General features: G+C 40.0%; 2 protein-coding genes across 4 annotated transcripts in view; one reads left to right on the top strand and one right to left on the bottom strand.

The window, feature by feature from the left end:
- The first annotated feature begins 1,596 nt into the window (after positions 1-1,596).
- On the top strand, positions 1,597-17,279 carry grap (GRB2 related adaptor protein). Its single transcript, XM_003228305.4, has 5 exons — positions 1,597-1,913; positions 5,838-5,935; positions 6,059-6,181; positions 13,753-13,921; positions 14,092-17,279. The coding sequence occupies exons 1-5, from the start codon at positions 1,836-1,838 to the stop codon at positions 14,275-14,277; spliced, it is 654 nt and encodes a 217-aa protein (XP_003228353.2). The 5' UTR covers positions 1,597-1,835; the 3' UTR covers positions 14,278-17,279.
- slc5a10 (solute carrier family 5 member 10) overlaps positions 7,352-18,817 on the bottom strand; it is a 90,835-nt gene continuing 79,369 nt past the window's right edge. For 2 of the 3 annotated variants that reach the window (XM_062964358.1, XM_062964360.1), the window contains 3 exons: positions 17,470-17,685; positions 17,144-17,249; positions 7,352-15,482 (listed from right to left, as the gene is read on the bottom strand). In XM_062964358.1, coding sequence (XP_062820428.1) covers positions 15,337-15,482; positions 17,144-17,249; positions 17,470-17,685 — 468 coding nt within the window. In that variant the 3' untranslated portion in view covers positions 7,352-15,336. The remainder of the gene's footprint in view (positions 15,483-17,143; positions 17,250-17,469; positions 17,686-18,817) is intronic. The other variant, XM_062964359.1, reaches the window with a different exon arrangement.

Raw genomic sequence — 18,817 nt, 5'->3', positions numbered from 1 at the left:
CTCAATTAATGTAATTTTATTGGTATCTGTTTTTATTTCTGAAATTTACCACCCTCGGCTTATACTGGAGTCAATGTTTTCCCAGGTTTTTTGCAGTAAAATTAGGTGCCTCGGCTTATATTCGGGTCGGATTATACTCGAGTATATACGGTAATTTTATTGGTATCTCGGCTTATACTGGAGTCAATGTTTTCCCAGTTTTTTTGTGGTAAAATTAGGTGCCTTGGCTTATATTCGGGTCGGCTTATACTCGAGTACAGTAGAGTCTCACTAATCCAAGCCTCGCTTATCCAAGCCTCTGGATAATCCAAGCCATTTTTGTAGTCAATGTTTCCAATATATCGTGAATTTAGCTTCGGTGCTAAATTCATAAATACAGTAATTACAACATGACATTACTGCGTATTGAACTACTTTTTCTGTCAAATTTGTTGTATAACATGAAGTTTTGGTGCTTAATTTGTAAAATCATAACCTAATTTGATGTTTAATAGGCTTTTCCTTGATCAGTCCTTATAATCCAAGATATTCGCTTATCCAAGCTTCTGCTGGCCCGTTTAGCTTGGATAAGTGAGACTCTACTGCAGGGGTCTTCAAACTTTTTAAGCAAAGGGCCGGTCCACAATCCTTCAGACTGTTGAGGGGCCGAATTATCATTTGAAAAAAAAATATGAACCAATTCCTATGCACACTGCACATGTCTTATTTGTAGTGCAAAACAACAACAACAATGAGAGAACAATACAATATTTTAAAATGAAAACAATCTTAACCAACATAAACCTATCAGGATTTCAATGGAAAGTATGGGCCTGCTACTGGCCAATGAGATAGTCAAGTTAATTCGGATTGGTGTTTGTTGTTGTTGTGTGCCTTCAAAGTCATTTCAGAATTTGGGTGAGCCTAAGTCTAAAATTAATTATTTATTTACTTACTACATTTATTTACTACATTTATATCCCACCCTTCTTACCCCGAAGGGGACTCAGAGCAGCTGTATGTACATACAATATATTATATTATTAGCATAGCACAATATTAGCATTATACATTACTATATTGAAATATACCACTCTACTGTAATACTATATGTAATATATAACATAATTAATATTATTATATGGTATTATTATTAGTATTATATTGTATAACATTATAATATTATTATCAATATTATATGTATATACAATATATTATATTATTAAAACTGATATAAAAATGTATTATAAAACTGAGGATGGGGGCCAGGTAAATGACCTTGGAGGGCCGCATCCGGCCCCCGGGCCTTAGTTTGGGGACCCCTGCTCTACTGTATATATGGTAGTCTGCTTAATTTTATATATGTCCCATACTTTTGAATTCATAGGATCTTTCTAAGCTGAAGAGATGATTGATTGGCATATACTCGAGTATATACGGTAATTTATAGACTGGGCAGACTTTCTCCAGTCATGCCCTTTGTGTGCTACGTCTCACACTCTTCCCCATACCAGGTGTTAAAATAAAAGTTGTTCCCGGCAAAAAATTGTTCTCTCTGCAACAGACAACGAGGACCAAATGCAAATGACATTTCCCCTTTTGTGTCTTTTCGCACCTTCCTTTCCCCCACAAAGATGTTTCCTGCCTCGTTTTTCACACTTGGTTTATTTCCCCTTCTTGCTTCTTCTTTTCTGAGTTCCTGCAAACGAGGCAGCCAGGAAACAAAACCTTAGAGCCTTCCGAAAACCGGACCCATTGCTTCGGAATAAGGATCAGTCTAAGCAAAAGGCCAGGGAGGCTCGACGACGACGTAAAAGAAAGCCGCATGTCTTTCCAGCTCTCCGTTGGACCTTAGGATGGAAGCCGTTGCGCTCTACAACTTCCAGGCCAAAGAGAAGGATGAGCTGGCCTTCAAGAAAGGAGACACACTCAAGGTAAATGTGGAAGATGTGTGTCCATTATATAGCTTAGGCTTAGGTGTATTTTTGAACAGTTTTCTAGGAGAAACCATTTGTTTACACAGTTGAATTGATGCAGTTTGGCACCACTTGAACCACTATGAACACAATGCTATGAAATTGTGGGAATTGTAGTTCGCGAGGTTCCACCATTCTTTGGCATAGGAGTTGCCAAAGAATGGGTACACTATGAATACAAATCTCCATTTGCCTCAATATTAATAATAATAATAATAATAATAATAATAATAATAATAATAATAATAATAATAATAAAGTATCACCTCCCTGCAGTTAAGAACTGGTGGGATCACAAACCTGCAAAGGTTGTGGAAAATGAACACGCAAAGATACTGTGGGACTTCCGAATCCAGACTGACAAAGTTCTGGAACACAACACACCAGACATCACAGTTGTGGAAAAGAACAAGGTTGGGATCATTGATGTTGCCATCCCAGGTGACAGTCGCATTGAAGAAAAACAACAGGAAAAACTCAGCCGCTATCAGGACCTCAAGATTGAACTTCAAAGACTCTGGCAGAAACCAGTGCAGGTGGTCCCGGTGGTGATGGGCACACTGGGTGCCGTGCCAAAAGATCTCAGCCGGCATTTGGAAACAATAGACATTGACAAAATTACGATCTGCCAACTGCAAAAGGCCACCTTACTGGGATCTGCACGCATCATCCGAAAATACATCACACAGTCCTAGACACTTGGGAAGTGTTCGACTTGTGGTTTTGTGAAACGAAATCCAGCATATCTATCTTGTTTGCTGTGTCATACAATGTCGTTGTGTCAATAATAATAATAATAATAATAATAATAATAATAATAATAATAATAATAATATCTGCCTAGAAGATCAGGGGGCAGAGGACTCTTACAAGTAAAACAAGCAGTCAAAGAAGAAGAACATGCCCTGGCAGAAGATGTAAAGCAAAGTGAAGAACCTGCTTTGATTGAAGTCAAAAATCAGAAACTCCTCAAAGCACAGCAGACAAAAAACCAGTACAAGAAAACCGCAGTACAAACTAGAGCTGACAGCTGGCACAACAAAACATTGCATGGAAAGTTCCTTGACAAAATTGAAGGAAAAGCTGACAAGGAGAAGACCTGGCTCTGGCTCACGAATGGGACCCTGAAGAAGGAAGGAGACAGAAGGCCTGATCCTTGCAGCCCAGGAGCAAGACATCAGGACAAAGGCAATTAATAATAATAATAATAATAATAATAATAATAATAATAATAATAATAATAATAGAAGACCTGGCTGTGGCTCACGAATGGGACCCTGAAGAAGGAGACAGAAGGCCTGATCCTTGCAGCCCAGGAGCAAGACATCAGGACAAAGGCAATTCAGGCCAAGATGGAAAAATCAGCTGATAACCCAAAATGCAGACTGTGCAAGGAAACTGACGAAACCATTGATCATATCCTCAGCTGCTGTAAGAAAATCGCACAGACAGACTACAAACAGAGGCACAATTATTATTATTATTATTATTATTATTATTATTATTACCCAGCAAAGATGCTGGATTTCGTATCACAAAATCACAAGTCGAACACTTCGCAAGTGTCTACGACTGTGTGATGTATTTTCGGATGATGCGTGCAGATCCCAGTAAGGTGGCCTTTTGCAGTTGGCAGATCGTAATTTTGTCAATGTCTATTGTTTCCAAATGCCGGCTGAGATCTTTTGGCACGGCACCCAGTGTGCCCATCACCACCGGGACCACCTGCACTGGTTTCTGCCAGAGTCTGTTTGTCTGTTGTTTCCAAATGCCGGCCGAGATCTTTTGGCACGGCACCCAATAAATATCATCATCATCATCATCATCATCATTATTATTATTATTATTATTATTATTATTATTATTATTATACAGTGTAGATGCACCCCTGTATGCATGAAAAGCAAAACTTGCTTCTATTCTGACTGTTGAAGGCACAGGAGCCCAATGAATGTTACACTTGGCTACCTTGATCAGCACTGAATAGCCTTTCAGCTTCAAAGTCTGGCTGCTTACTGCCTGGGGGAATCCTTTGTTGGGAGGTGTTTGCTAGCCCTGATTGTTTCCGGTCCAGGCAGGAAGCAGCCAGGCTTTGAAGCTGCAAGGCCATTCAATGCTAATCATGTTGGCCAATTGCTACATTCACACTTACCTTCAACAGACAAGACTCCTTTCACCCATCCTGGACCTTCCACAGATATATAAACCCCACTTGCCTAGTTTTCAACAGACCTCACAACCTCTGAGGATGCCTGCCACAGATGTGGGTGAAACATCAGGAGAGAATGCTTCTGGAACATTGCCATTCAGCCCGGAAAAACTCACAGCAACCCAGTGATTCCGGCCATCGACAACAAACCCCCATTCTGAGTATTTTTTCCCCTTTTTTGCATCTGGTTACTTTTCATATCTGCTGCAACCCACTTACACCTGCCAGTTATTTGGTTTCACCAAGTCCCAAGAGACGTAGCTCAGATCCTCTTTTTATATATATATATATACAATCAAAAGTTCAGTTTCTCACACTGAGTGGGGAAAAGATTGGTTTTTAAAAAGGCAAAGTGAAAACCTGCTTTTTTTGGAAAACACATGCCATTCTCACATTGTAATTTTGCTTTAGTTACTATTATTATTATTATTATTATTATTATTATTATTATTATTATTATTATTATTATTATTATAATATTATGACACAGCAAACAAGATAGACATGCTGGATTTCGTATCCCAAAATCACAAGTCGAACACTTCCCAAGTGTCTAGGACTGTGTGATGTATTTTCGGATGATGCGTGCAGATCCCAGCAGGGTGGCCTTTTGCAGCTGGCAGATCGTGATTTTGTCAATATCTATTGTTTCCAAATCCCGGCTGAGATCTTTTGGCACGGCACCCAGTGTGCCCATCACCACCGGGACCACCTGCACTGGTTTCTGCCAGAGTCTTTGAAGTTCAATCTTGAGGTCCTGAGAGCGGCTGAGTTTTTCCTGTTGTTTTTCGTCAATGCGACTGTCACCTGGGATGGCGACATCAATGATCCAAACCTTTTTCTTTTCCACAACTGTGATGTCTGGTGTGTTGTGTTCCAGAACTTTGTCAGTCTGGATTCGGAAGTCCCACAGTATCTTTGTGTGTTCATTTTCCAAGACTTTTGCACGTTTGTGATCCCACCAGTTCTTTACTGCTGGGAGGTGGTACTTGAGGCATAAGTTCCAATGAATCATTTGGGCCACATAGTTGTGCCTCTGTTTGTAGTCTGTCTGTGCAATTTTCTTATAGCAGTTGAAGATATGATCAATGGTTTCGTCAGTTTCCTTGCAGAGTCTGCATTTTGGGTCATCAGCTGATTTTTCGATCTTGGCCTTAATTGCCTTTGTCCTGATGTCTTGCTCCTGGGCTGCAAGGATCAGGCCTTCTGTCTCCTTCTTCAGGGTCCCATTCGTGAGCCAGAGCCAGGTCTTCTCCTTCTCAGCTTTTCCTTCAGTTTTGTCGAGGAACTTTCCGTGCAATGTTTTGTTGTGCCAGCTGTCAGCTCTAGTTTGTAGTGCGGTTTTCTTGTACTGGTTTTTTTGTCTGCTGTGCTTTGAGGAGTTTCTGATTTTTGACTTCAATCAAAGCAGGTTCTTCACTTTGCTTGACATCTTCTGCCAGGGCATGTTCTTCTTCTTTGACTGCTTGTTTTACTTGTGAGAGTCCTCTGCCCCCTGATCTTCTAGGCAGATATAGCCGGTCAACATCACATCACTGCGAGGGTGCAGTTGTTATTATTATTATTATTATTATTATTATTATTATTATTATTATTATTATTATTATTATTATCTAATGTACTGCACCCCATAAAGTCTGTAATGCACGGCTATTTCTTTCTTTTGCCAACAGATCCTCAACATGGAAGACGACCTCAACTGGTACAAAGCCGAGCTCTTTGGCGTCGAGGGATTCGTCCCCAAAAATTACATCAAAATGCGGCCTCATCCGTGAGTGTTGGAGTGTATTGCCAGCAGCACTGATGCTGCTAAGGTGGGCATCTTTGGATTCCCGTCCTTTGGCATCGTTACGATATTATTGATGCCACTTTCTGGCTTTCTCTCATCACGCAGGTGGTACTCCGGCAAGATTTCACGGCAAGGGGCCGAAAAAGCGCTCCTAAAACGCCAGTTTCGGGGAGCCTTTCTCATCCGAGAGAGCGAGAGCAGCCCCGGAGACTTCTCCATCTCCGTCAAGTAAGTCAGGTTTGACATTACAGGTGGTAAGTTTGATTTTGTCTGAATAGCTGGGAGTTGTAGTTCAACAAGACCTTCTGCCTTCTCTGCCAAAAAGGGCAAACTCCATGGATCCCAGAGCTTTGGAGCCACGGCGGTGAAAGTGGGTCAAGCTACATTAAATATTTTGGATTTTGGGATACCTGTATTTGCATCCGTGAGAGATCTTAATGCAAAATTAGCCTGAAGGTGTGAATGTTGCAATTGGCCACCTTAATTAGCATTTAATGGCTTTGCAGCTTCAAAGTCTGGCTGCTCCTGCCTGGGGGAATCCTTTGTTGGGAGGTGTTTATCCGACTCTAATTGTTTCTTATCTGGAATTCCGCTATTTTTTATTTAATTTTAGTGTTGCTCTTTATTTACAATCCTTATTTTAGCGTTTTTTAAATACTAGTAGCCAGATTTTGTTCATTTTCATGGTTTCCTCCTTTCAGGGCCTAATAAAGGATTCCCTCCAGGCAGGAAGCAGACAGGCTTTGAAGTTGCAAGGCCATTCAGTGCTAATCAAGGTGGCCAATGGCAACATTCACACTTCCCTCAAGTAGACAAGAGTTCTTTCTCCCACCCTGGACCTTCTACAGATATAGAAACCTCACAATAATAACAACAACAACAACAACAACAACAATAATATCAACATTGGTATGTCGGCCATAATGATAATAATAATATAACCATTGGCCATAATAATATTAATATCAACTGGTAGCCAGATTTTGTTCATTTTCATGGTTTCCTCCTTTCAAGGTCTAATAAAGGATTCTCCCAGGCAGGAAGCAGCCAGGCTTTGAAGCTGCAAGGCCATTCAATGCTAATCAAGGTGGCCAATGGCAACGTTACCACTTGCCTCAAGCAGACAAGAGTTCTTTCTCCCACCCTGGACCTTCTACAGATATAGAAACCTCATAATAATAATAATATTAATACGAAATCCAGCATATCTATCTTGTTTGCTGTGTCATAATAAAATATTATTATTAATAATAATAATATTATCAACATTTGTATGTCGGTCATAATGATGATAATAATATAATCATTGGCCATAATAATATTAATATCAACGTTGGCCCATTAGCAACAATAATAATATCTTTTTTTTTTAAATAAATTTTTATTTTTTAAAACACAAAAAATACATACCGTAGACATACAAAACATTTACAATTCCCACCACCAACACGAGGATTGTTTTCTTTTTACATATTCGTTTCTTTATGAGACAATTTTTATATCTTTATCTTAATCCATTTCCAACCTATATACTATATAACATTTGTATCTTATTTCTTATGGCTTGATCTCCAGATTGATTCATGATATAGTTCTTTACCCTTGTCCATCTTTCTTCCATTTCTCTTGTTCTATTTTCATTAGTTTTTACAACATTTAGTTTCACATTCATAATTTCAAATTCCATTTGCTCCACCATATATTGGTACCATTTATTTACTGTCCATTTTGATTTATCTTTCCACCCGAATACTATTACTGTTTGTGCACATTCAATTATTGCTTCTTTTATTTCCCTTTTATTTCCCATTTCCTCTCTTTTCCCTAATACCGCTATTTCCTTTGTTATGACCCACTCATTTCCTAGTATTTGATTTGACTCATTTTGTATAGTCTGCCAAAAATATTGTACATATTCACATTCCCACATCATGTGCATAAACCGCCCTTTCTGATGACATCCATGCCAGCACTGACTACTCCCCTTTTTATAGTAGTATGCTAATTGGCAGGGTGTACGATACCATTTGTGCAATATTTTCCTCCTCATTTCTCGTACTCTGGTATTCCTTTTCATCCCTATTGTCTCTACCACATTTCTCATCTCTTGTTCTGTGATAATATCATAACAATAATAATATCATCATCAGCTATAATAACCTCTGAAGATGCCTGCCATAGATGTGGGCGAAACGTCAGGAGAGAATGCTTCTGGAACATGGCCACACAGCCCAGAAAACTCACAGCAATAGGATTTTCAACCTGTCCTATTAGTTGTAGGTGTTCTTTTAGACACAAGAGGGCAGGTGCTTCCCATTTGACAAAGCGAATGGAAAATTATACAGTTTGAATATTTGCAATAACTAACTATCCTATTAGGGTGCATCTGCACTTCTGGGAAACAAGTCAGTTCATAAATCTGTTTCATTGGGACACATATTATTTTTTTTACAAGGTACAGATCATAGGACGTCATTTTTTGCCCCGGGGCAGAAAACTGAGAGCATCCATGGGACCTGCCTACACCAGCAAATCTTATACTTGCTTAGGGCGTGCATCCACACGGTAGAGTTAATGCAGTTTGTCCCCACTTGAACTGTCCACGCTCAATGCTATGGGGTCTTAGGAGTTGTAGTTTGCTGAGGTATCAGCCCTCTTTGGCAGAGAAGGCTAAAAACTTTGCAAAACTCCCATTGCACGGAGCCATGGCAACTGAAGTGATATCAAACTGCATTAATTCAAAATAAAAATAAATAAAATAAAATATAAAATATAATAAAAAATACAAAATAAAAATAAATTTATTAAAATATTAATTATCATTAATAATAAAGTTTATTATTAATTGCACAGTGTAGAAATGCATCCCTTGAGAACTCAATTCTCATGACTTCCCAAAGAAATTGCATAGATTAGTCTGCTTAATTTTATATATGTCCCATACTTAAAAATATAAAAATATAAAAATTAAAAATAAAAATAAAGTTTATTCTTAATTGCACAGTGCAGAGATGCACAGTGCAGAAATTTCCGAAAGAAATTGCATAGATTAGTCTGCTTAATTTTATATATGTCCCATACTTTAAAAATAAAAATACAAAAATAATAAAATAAAAAATAAAACTAAAGTTTGTTGTTAATTGCACAGTGCAGAGATGCATCCCTTGAGAACTCAATTCTCATGACTTCCCAAAGAAATTGCATAGATTAGTCTGCTTAATTTGATATATGTCCCATGCTTTAAAAATAAAAATATAAAAATAATAAAATTAAAAATAAAGTTTATTATTAATTGCACTGTGTAGAGATGCATCCCTTGAGAACTCAATTCTCGTGACTTCCCAAAGAAATTGCATAGATTAGTCTGCTTAATTTTATATATGTCCCATTCTTTAAAAATAAAAATAATAAAATAAAAATAAAAATAATAAAATACAAAATAAAGATAACATCCAGGATACCGAATCCCAGGAATTCTGGAATTTGTAGTTTGGCAAGGCACCAGGGGAGGCTCAAGACCTTGGAAAACTACAACTTCCAGGATTCTATATCCCGGGAATCTTGGAATTTGTAGTTTGGCAAGGCACCAGGGAAGGCTCAAGACCTTGGAAAACTACTACAACTTCCAGGATTCTATATCCCGGGAATCTTGGAATTTGTAGTTTGGCAAGGCACCAGGGAAGGCTCAAGACCTTGGAAAACTACAACTTCCAGGATTCTATATCCTGGGAATCTTGGAATTTGTAGTTTGGCAAGGCACCAGGGAAGGCTCAAGACCTTGGAAAACTACTACAACTTCCAGGATTCTATATCCCGGGAATCTTGGAATTTGTAGTTTGGCAAGGCACCAGGGAAGGCTCAAGACCTTGGAAAACTACAACTTCCAGGATTCTATATCCTGGGAATCTTGGAATTTGTAGTTTGGCAAGGCACCAGGGAAGGCTCAAGTCCTTGGAAAACTACAACTTCCAGGACTCCATATCAGTGGTGTCAAGCTGCATTCCTTTGACAGTGTAAGTTCACCCTTAGTCTCTCCTTTGTGTCGTTTTAATATGTGTCTGACACAGCAAACAAGATAGATATGCTTATTATTATTATTATTATTATTATTATTATTATTATTATTATTATTATTATTATTAGCTGTGCCCGGCCACGCATTGCTGTGGTGTTGTCTGGTGGTGTCTGTATTTTATAGGCAGTGTGGAAGAGGCCTAAGTGAGGCCTAACTCTGCCTGTGCCCTGGGCTGAGTGGATTGCTTGGAGACCAAGTGGGCAGAGCTTAGCCTTCTAACTGGCAGCAATTGGCTAAAAACAATTATTCCTCTCCCTCTAATTAGGACTTTATTTTTCTCTTCTTTTTGTTGTATCAACCTAGAGGCGTGGATGAGGGGTTGTGCTGTCAATTTTCGAAGTTGTGGGGTGTTTAGTTTTGTTGTTTTGTCAGTCACCAGGATTGCATCACTCTTTTATATATACAGTAGAGTCTCACTTATCCAACATTCACTTATCCAATGTTCTGGATTATCCAACGCATTTTTGTAGTCAATGTTTTCAATGCATCATGATATTTTGGTACTAAATTTGTAAATACAGTAATTACTACATAGCATTACTGTGTATTGAACTACTTTTTCTGTCAAATTTGTTGTCTAACATGATGTTTTGGTGCTGAATTTGTAAGATCATAACCTAATTTGATGTTTAATAGACTTTTCCTTAATCCCTCCTTATTATCCAACATATTCGCTTATCCAACATTCTGCCAGCCTGTTTATGTTGGATAAGGGAGACTCTACTATAGTATTATTATTATTATTGACACAACAACATAATCTGACACAGCAAACAAGATAGATATGCTTATTATTATTATTATTATTATTATTATTATTATTATTATTATTAAAACTCACAGCAACCCAATAACTAATACGATTGAATCCTCCATATTTGACTTTTCTGTACATTCCCTGGCCTTCTGAGAACATGAAAATGTGACTTCCCATTGGTTTCTATGCTACTGTTCAGATATATATATTTCTTGGTAAATGTACTGGATGTGTTTTCTGGCTCTTAAACCGCACCGGGCTCATTTTAAAAAATGTTCCTTGCGTCATCTGATCCGCTTTCAAGTCACCTCTTGAAGCCGAGCCGTCAATCTCCATTGTAAAAAGTGCAATTTTCCTGCCAACCTTGTAAACTACCTGCTTCAGCTGACATCGGATGGCAAACGAGGGCAAAAGGAGGCAATTTACGTTTTAATGTGAACATTACGGTCATATTTGGCTTGCCACCAAAACACCATCCCATGCCTCCGGGATGGGACAGGCAAGACAGCTATATCTGCAATTATTTTTAAGAGTTTATCTTAAATTTGGGTGCGGAAAAGGGTGGATTCCACACCAGCAGAGCAACCAATCCGCCCCGGGTTTTAGCCCGAACTTTAGCCCGAACTTTTAGCCCAATGTTTCTTTTCCAAACCATGGCAAATGGGTGTAAAGTCAAGTCACTCTTGGCTACACCAAAGGAAATATTGTGGCCCCATGTTATGGAATCCTGGGAGTTGCAGTTTGGCAAGGAAAGAACCAGGGGAGGCTCAAGATCTTGGAAAACTACAACTTCCAGGATTCCATATCCTGGGAATCCTGGAAGTTGTAGTTTGGCATGGCACCAGATAAGGCTCAAGATCTTGGAATTACAACTTCCAGGATTCCGGATCCCAGGAATCCTGGGAGTTGCAGTTTGGAAAGGAACCAGAGAAGGCTCAAGACTTTGGAAAACTACTACATCCAGGATTGTGAATCCCAGGAATCCTGGGAGTTGCAGTTTGGCAAGGCACCAGGGAAGGCTCAAGACCTTGGAATTACAACTTCCAGGATTCCGAATCCCAGAAATCCTGGAAGTTGTAGTTTGGCATGGCACCAGAGAAAGCTCAAGATCTTGGAATTACAACTTCCAGGATTCCATATCATGGGAATCCTGGGAGTTGTAGTCTTGCAAGTCACCAGGGAAGGCTCAAGACCTTGGAAAACGACAACTTCCAGGACTATATATCATGGGAATCCTGGGAGTTGTAGTCTTGCAAAGCACCAGGGAAGGCTCAAGACCTTGGAGTTACAACTTCCAGGATTACATATCCTGGGAATCTTGGGAGTTGCAGGTTGGCAAGGCACCAGAGAAGGCTCAATACCTTGGAATTACAACTTCCAGGATTCTGAATCCCGGGAATCCTGGGAGTTGCAGTTTGGCAAGGCACCAGAGAAGGCTCAAGACCTTGGAATTACAACTTCCAGGATTACATATCCTGGGAATCTTGGGAGTTGCAGTTTGGCAAGGCACCAGAGAAGGCTCAAGACCTTGGAAAACTACAACTTCCAGGATTCTGAATCCCGGGAATCCTGGGAGTTGCAGTTTGGCAAGGCACCAGAGAAGGCTCAAGACCTTGGAAAACTACAACTTCCAGGATTCCAAATCCCAGGAATCCTAGGAATTGCAATTTGGCATGGCATCAGAGAAGGCTCAAGACCTTGGAATTACAACTTCCAGGATTCCATATCCTGGGAATCTTGGGAGTTGCAGTTTGGCAAGGCACCAGAGAAGTCTCAAGACTTTGGAAAACTACAACTTCGGGACTCCATATCAGTGGTGTCAAGCTAAGTTCACCCTTAGTCTGTGTAGTTTTAATATGTGTGTGTATATGTATATGTGTTTGTATATGTGTGTGTGTGTGTATCACATTAGTATATCTTACAGTGTAAATAGGTTTATTTTAGTTGAACAACTCGGGGTGTATCCACACTGTAGAATGGATGCAGTTTGACCCCACTTCAACCACCATGACCCAATCCAATAGGATCTTGGGATTTGTCGTTTGGAGAGGTACCAACACTTCTTTGATAGAGGACACTCAGGACCTTGTAAAACTACAATTGCCATGATTCCATAGCACTGAGGCTCAAGAAATATCAAGGCGCACTCATTCAATAGTGTAAACGCTAGACATGTCCAAAAAATCGTTTTGAATCGTATATCGGAATTATCTCGGATTGTTCTCGCTTTTTGATACGCATTCCGAGACATTGTCTCACAGCGCAACCAGCAATGGAATTCGAACCATTGTTGGCCCATTCTCTAATTGTCTCTTAATGTTTCGTTAATTTTTCCCCCCAAAATTTTTTAAAATATATTTTTTAAAATATTTTTAAAAAAATTTTTGTTTCTGCAACCTACCTAGAATGGGAGCTTAGCGCAGCCTAACATGGCTGCCGCTCCCCGGCCAATCAGAAGCTTCCACGATGGACGCAAAGGTGGGGGCTAGGGTTGATGAGGATAGCTCAAGAAATGAGGGCGGGAGAGCCCTGTAAAAGTCCCCCCCCCCCCCGTTCCTTTTTTTTTTTTTTTGGTGATTGCGCATGCGCGTCCGCCATTTTAGAAACATTTAGAATCATTACGAATTTTCGGAAATATCTGAAATTTTTGGGTGAAAAAATCGGAAATATTTTCTATATCGAAGCACCAGCACCCCCTACTTCAGAAACGAGAATTGAAACATTTTTTTCATCGATCGGACATGCCTAGTAAACGGACCTGCTCCAAGTCCGATGTCTTTCCAAAGAAAGCACCCAGATTAGCCTGCCTAATATCATGGGGATAATGGTGGTTGTATACAAACTACAATTCCCATGAACATGGCAGTTCAACTAGTGACAAACTGTATTCACTCGACAGTGTGGACGTGCTTTTGGAGAACAACGGTGGCTTTTGCTGCCCAAACTGAACTCTTCCTTTCCTTCCAGCTGCAGCGAGGAAGTCCTCCACTTCAAGGTCCTCCGGGAGAAGAACGGGAAATACCACCTCTGGGATGAGAAGTTCACCTCCATCAATGAACTGGTGGATTTCTACCGGAGCCACAGCATCGGCAAAAAGCGGGAGGTCTTCCTCCGAGACCACGGCGAAATGCACGAGGTCAGTTTGGCACGACTTGACCGGCCATGGCTATGGTTGAACCCAAACTACTTCTCCCAGGAGTCTGGAGAACTGAGCCATGGCAGGGAACGTGGTATCAAACCAAGACACTCTCTAATATGGATTCTGGGTTGAACTATGTCTCTCTTCTTCTTTCCTTCCTTCCGCAGCCCAGGAAGCCAAAGTTCGCCCAAGCCCAGTTCAACTTCTCGGCCGAAAACCCTTCCCAGCTGAGTTTCCGCAGAGGAGACGTTCTCGAGATCCTGGACACTTCGGACCCCAACTGGTGGAAAGGGAAGATCGGGGTCAAGACGGGCCTCTTGCCCCGGAACTATGTCTTCCCCTTGCGCCTGTGACCCTCCAATTGGAAAGATCTTGAAATTGAAAGATCTCCAGAACTTCCTTGGTGGACCTCAATGGTTCTCCTTCTTGGATCTCCTTCCAGAAAAAAGATGGACATCGGTGGGAAAATATTTTTCATCCCAAACTGGACACTCTTAACTTTGGTTTTCAAGCTCTCTGGACTCATGAACCCAAAACTATGGGTGCTTCCAAATCAATCACCTCCAACCATTGGCTGGAGAGCATCTACACTGCTCAACAAATGGGAGTTGTAGTTTTGCAATGTCTTGACCCTTCCCTGCCAAATGCTGTCCAGACTTTGGTTGAACTGCCATGGCTCAATGCTGTGCAATCCTGGGAGTAGTAGTTTTGCAAGGTCTTGAGCTTTCTCAGCCATGGCTTAATGTGATGGAAGTCTGGGAGTTGTAGTTTTGCAAGATCTTGACCCTTCCCTACCAAATGCTGTCCAGACTATGGTTGAACTGCCATGGCTCAATGCCATGCAATCCTGGGAGTAGTAGTTTTGCAAGGTCTTGAGCTTTCTCGGCCATGGCTGAATGTGATGGAATCCTGGGAGTTGTAGTTTTGCAAGGTCTTGATCCTTCCCTGCTAAAGACTGTCCAGACTAAGGTTAAACTGACATGGCTCAATGCTATGCAATCCTGGGAGTTGTAGTTTTGCAAGGTCTTGAGCTTTCTCGGCCATGGCTTAATGTGTTGTAATCCTGGGAGTTGTAGTTTTGCAAGGTCTTGAGCTTTCTCGGCCATGGCTTAATGTGTTGTAATTCTGGGAGTTGTAGTTTTGCAAGGTCTTGAGCTTTCTCGGCCATGGCTTAATGTGTTGAAATCCTGGGAGTTGTAGTTTTGCAAGGTCTTGATCCTTCCCTGTCAAATGCAGTCCAGACTTTGGTTGAACTGCCATGGCTCAATGCTGTGCAATCCTGGGAGTTGTAGTTTTGCAAGGTCCTGAGCTTTCTCGGCCATGGCTTAATGTGATGGAAGTCTGGGAGTTGTAGTTTTGCAAGGTCTCGAGCTTTCTCAGCCTTTCTTGCCTTTTCGGATATCGTATGTCCCTTAAGCGAAATAGGCGTAGAAAAAGACATTGATGGAAATGAGGACGATCGCATTCACGTTGCAGAACCGAGACCAGAAGGCAGATCTGGACACTTTGGCTCTTTCCGTTTTCATGAAAATATTGCAAAGTTGCTTTTTTGGAGGATCTGTTAAAGACAGAAAAAAAGAACAAGAGGAAAGAATTTCCTATAAAATAGTCCCATTATCCCCTGGCCTGGCCAGTAAATCCTTTGAAATAAATTCAGTTTGCAAACTATGGGTTTTCTGAGCTGTATGTCCCAGTAGCATTCTCTTCTGACGTTTCACCTACCAACGAAGGATTCCCAACATCCTATAAGGTTGTGATGTTTGTTGGAAACTAGGTGAGTGAGGTTTATATATTCCCTGCCTGGGGGAATCCTTTGTTGGGAAGTGTTAGCTGGCCCTGATTGTTTCAAGTCCAGGCAGGACGCAGCCAGGCTTTGAAGCTGCAAGGCCATTTAATGCTAATCAAGGTGGCCAATTGCAACATTCACACTTGCCTCAAGCAGACAACCCTGGATATATAAACCTCCCTTGCCTGGTTTCCGACAGACCTCACAAGCTCTGAGGATGCCTGCCATAGATGTGGGCAAAATGTCAGGAGAGAATGCTTCCGGAACATGGCCAGACAGCCTGGAAAATCTTTCTCCCACCCTGGACATTATTCCTCAGATATATAAACCCCACGTGCCTAGTTTCCGACAGACCTCACAACCTCTGAGGATGCCTGCCATAGATGTGGGCAAAACGTCAGGAGAGAATGCTTCCAGAACATGGCCAGACAGCCTGGAAAATCTTTCTCCCACCTTAGACATTATTCCACAGATATATAAAACCCATGTGCCTAATTTCCAACAGACCTCACAAGCTCTGAGGATGCCTGCCATAGAGGTGGGTGAAACGTCAGGAGAGAATGCTACCGGGACATGGCTAATACAGCCCGGAAAACTCATAGCAACTCATGGGAGTTCTAGTTTGCCATTCTTTAGCAGAACAGGCTCGAGGCCTTAGGAAACTCCGATCCCCAGGACTCCGCAGCATCGAACCATGCCAGTTAAATTGGATTACAGTATATACTCGAATATAAGCCGACCCGAATATAAGCCAAGGCACCTAATTTTACCACACAAAAAAACGGGAAAACATTGACTCCAGTATAAGCCGAGGGTGGTAAATTTCAGAAATAAAAACAGATATCAATAAAATTACATTAATTGAGGTATCAGTTGGCAAAATGTTTTTGAATATTTACATAAAGCACAAATTTAAGATAAGACTGTCCAACTCTGATCAAATCATTATTCTCATCTTCTTCAATGTAAATGTGCTTATGTATCCTTTTAATAATAATAGAGTAAATTAATACATTTAATAATAATAATAATAATAATAATAATAATAATAATAATAATAAAAAATACAGGAAAAAATACAAGTAATAATAAATAGAGTAAAATATTAAATGCAATAAGAATAATGATAAGAAGAAGATCAGAGTGAAATAATAAATGTATTAATAATAGTAATAAAAATAGAGTAAAATAAATGTAATAGTAGCAACAATAATAGAGAAAAATAATAAATGTAATAATAATACCAATAATAATAGAGAAAAATAATAAATGTACCATATATTCTCGAGTATAAGCCGACCCAAATATAAGCCAACCAGGGTCCTCACCCGAGTATAAGCCGAGCGGGGCTTTTTCAGTCTTAAAAAAAAAGGGCTGAAAAACTAGGCTTATACTCGAGTATATACAGTAATTCACAAAAATAAATTCTGTACCGTTTCTCTCCGATCCGCAGAAGCCGTTCTCAGGCAGCGGATTGGACGGGTCGGCAAGAGAAGGTCCGTCTGGATGCTTCAGGGTCCACCAAGTCACATCCTTTACCTTGCATGTAAAATAAAATAATTTTTTGGATCGAGTAGTAGTATACTTGTACCCAAAACACCTGGAGAGACCCAACTTTGCCCATGCCTTTGTATCCTAAACCCAGATTGCAAATCAAAATATAGTTTGGTCTTGAGTGCTGAAGAGCCATTAGCCTTACCAAAGACCCGCTCCTGGCTCTAATGGAAATGTCATTCAATTGGGCTGTCAATTTAGTTACCTGGGATTCGCCAGGAGGCGTAGTCCACCAACTGATGCCCACAACGACGGCCACGGTCAGCAAGCAGAGGAAGAAGGCAAAGTGGAGGTAGTGGACATCCTTCACAATTGATGGACGTGTGTCTGGGACACCGCATCCGGGGGCCGGGTGGGCAAACTCCAGCGCCATGCGGATCAGGCCCAGGGCCAAGCCCAGCATCAGGCCCCAAAAGGCACCCTGGAAACCCAGACAAGGACCAAAAGAAGGGAGATGTTATTGAACGAATAGACAAATCGGATAGATGGGTGTAGGTGATACATAGTTAGCGATTGATATGGATGGATGGATGGATGGATAGATAGATAGATAGATAGATAGATAGATAGATAGATAGATAGATAGATAGATAGATAGATAGATAGAGAATACCTTGCTAGCAATAGTAGATGAGAGAGAGAGATGATACATTGAAAGATACTGTAGATAGATAGATAGATAGATAGATAGATAGATAGATAGATAGATAGATAGATAGATAGATAGATAGAACTAGCTGGCTACCTAGGTAATAGATAGATAGATACATAAATAGACATGATAGATAGACAGACAGACAGACAGACAGACAGACAGACAGACAGATAGATAGATAGATAGATAGATAGATAGATAGATAGATGATACAAATGTTGATAAAGATGATCGATGACAGATAGATAGATAGATAGATAGATAGAGAATACCTTGCTAGCAATAGTAGATGAGAGAGAGATGATACATTGAAAGATACTGTAGATAGATAGATAGATAGATAAGAACTAGCTGGCTACCTAGGTAATAGATAGATAGATACATAAATAGACATGATAGATAGATAGATAGATAGATAGATAGATAGATAGATAGATAGATAGATAGATAGATAGATGATACAAATATTGATAAAGATGATCGATGACAGATAGATAGATAGATAGATAGATAGATAGATAGATAGATGACAATATAGATGATATACAAATACAGATACTCGATAGGCAAACTAGATAGGTAGGTAGGTAGATAGGTAGGTAGGTAGGTAGATATAGATAGATAGATAGATAGATAGATAGATAGATAGATTATACAAATATTATTAAAGATGATAGACAACAGATGACAATACAGATGGTATACAAATACAGATACTAGATAGGTAAAATAGATAGATAGATAGATAGATAGATAGATAGATAGATAGATAGATAGATAGATAGATGATACAAATATTATTAAAGATGATAGACAACAGATGACAATACAGATGGTATACAAATACAGATACTAGATAGGTAAAATAGATAGATAGATAGATAGATGATACAAATAT

Source organism: Anolis carolinensis, unplaced genomic scaffold (genome assembly GCF_035594765.1).
Source record: "Anolis carolinensis isolate JA03-04 unplaced genomic scaffold, rAnoCar3.1.pri scaffold_13, whole genome shotgun sequence".
NCBI classification, from domain to species: domain Eukaryota; kingdom Metazoa; phylum Chordata; class Lepidosauria; order Squamata; family Dactyloidae; genus Anolis; species Anolis carolinensis.
The sequence above is the reverse complement of the archived record's forward strand: the minus strand, read 5'-3'. Positions and strand labels throughout refer to the sequence as shown.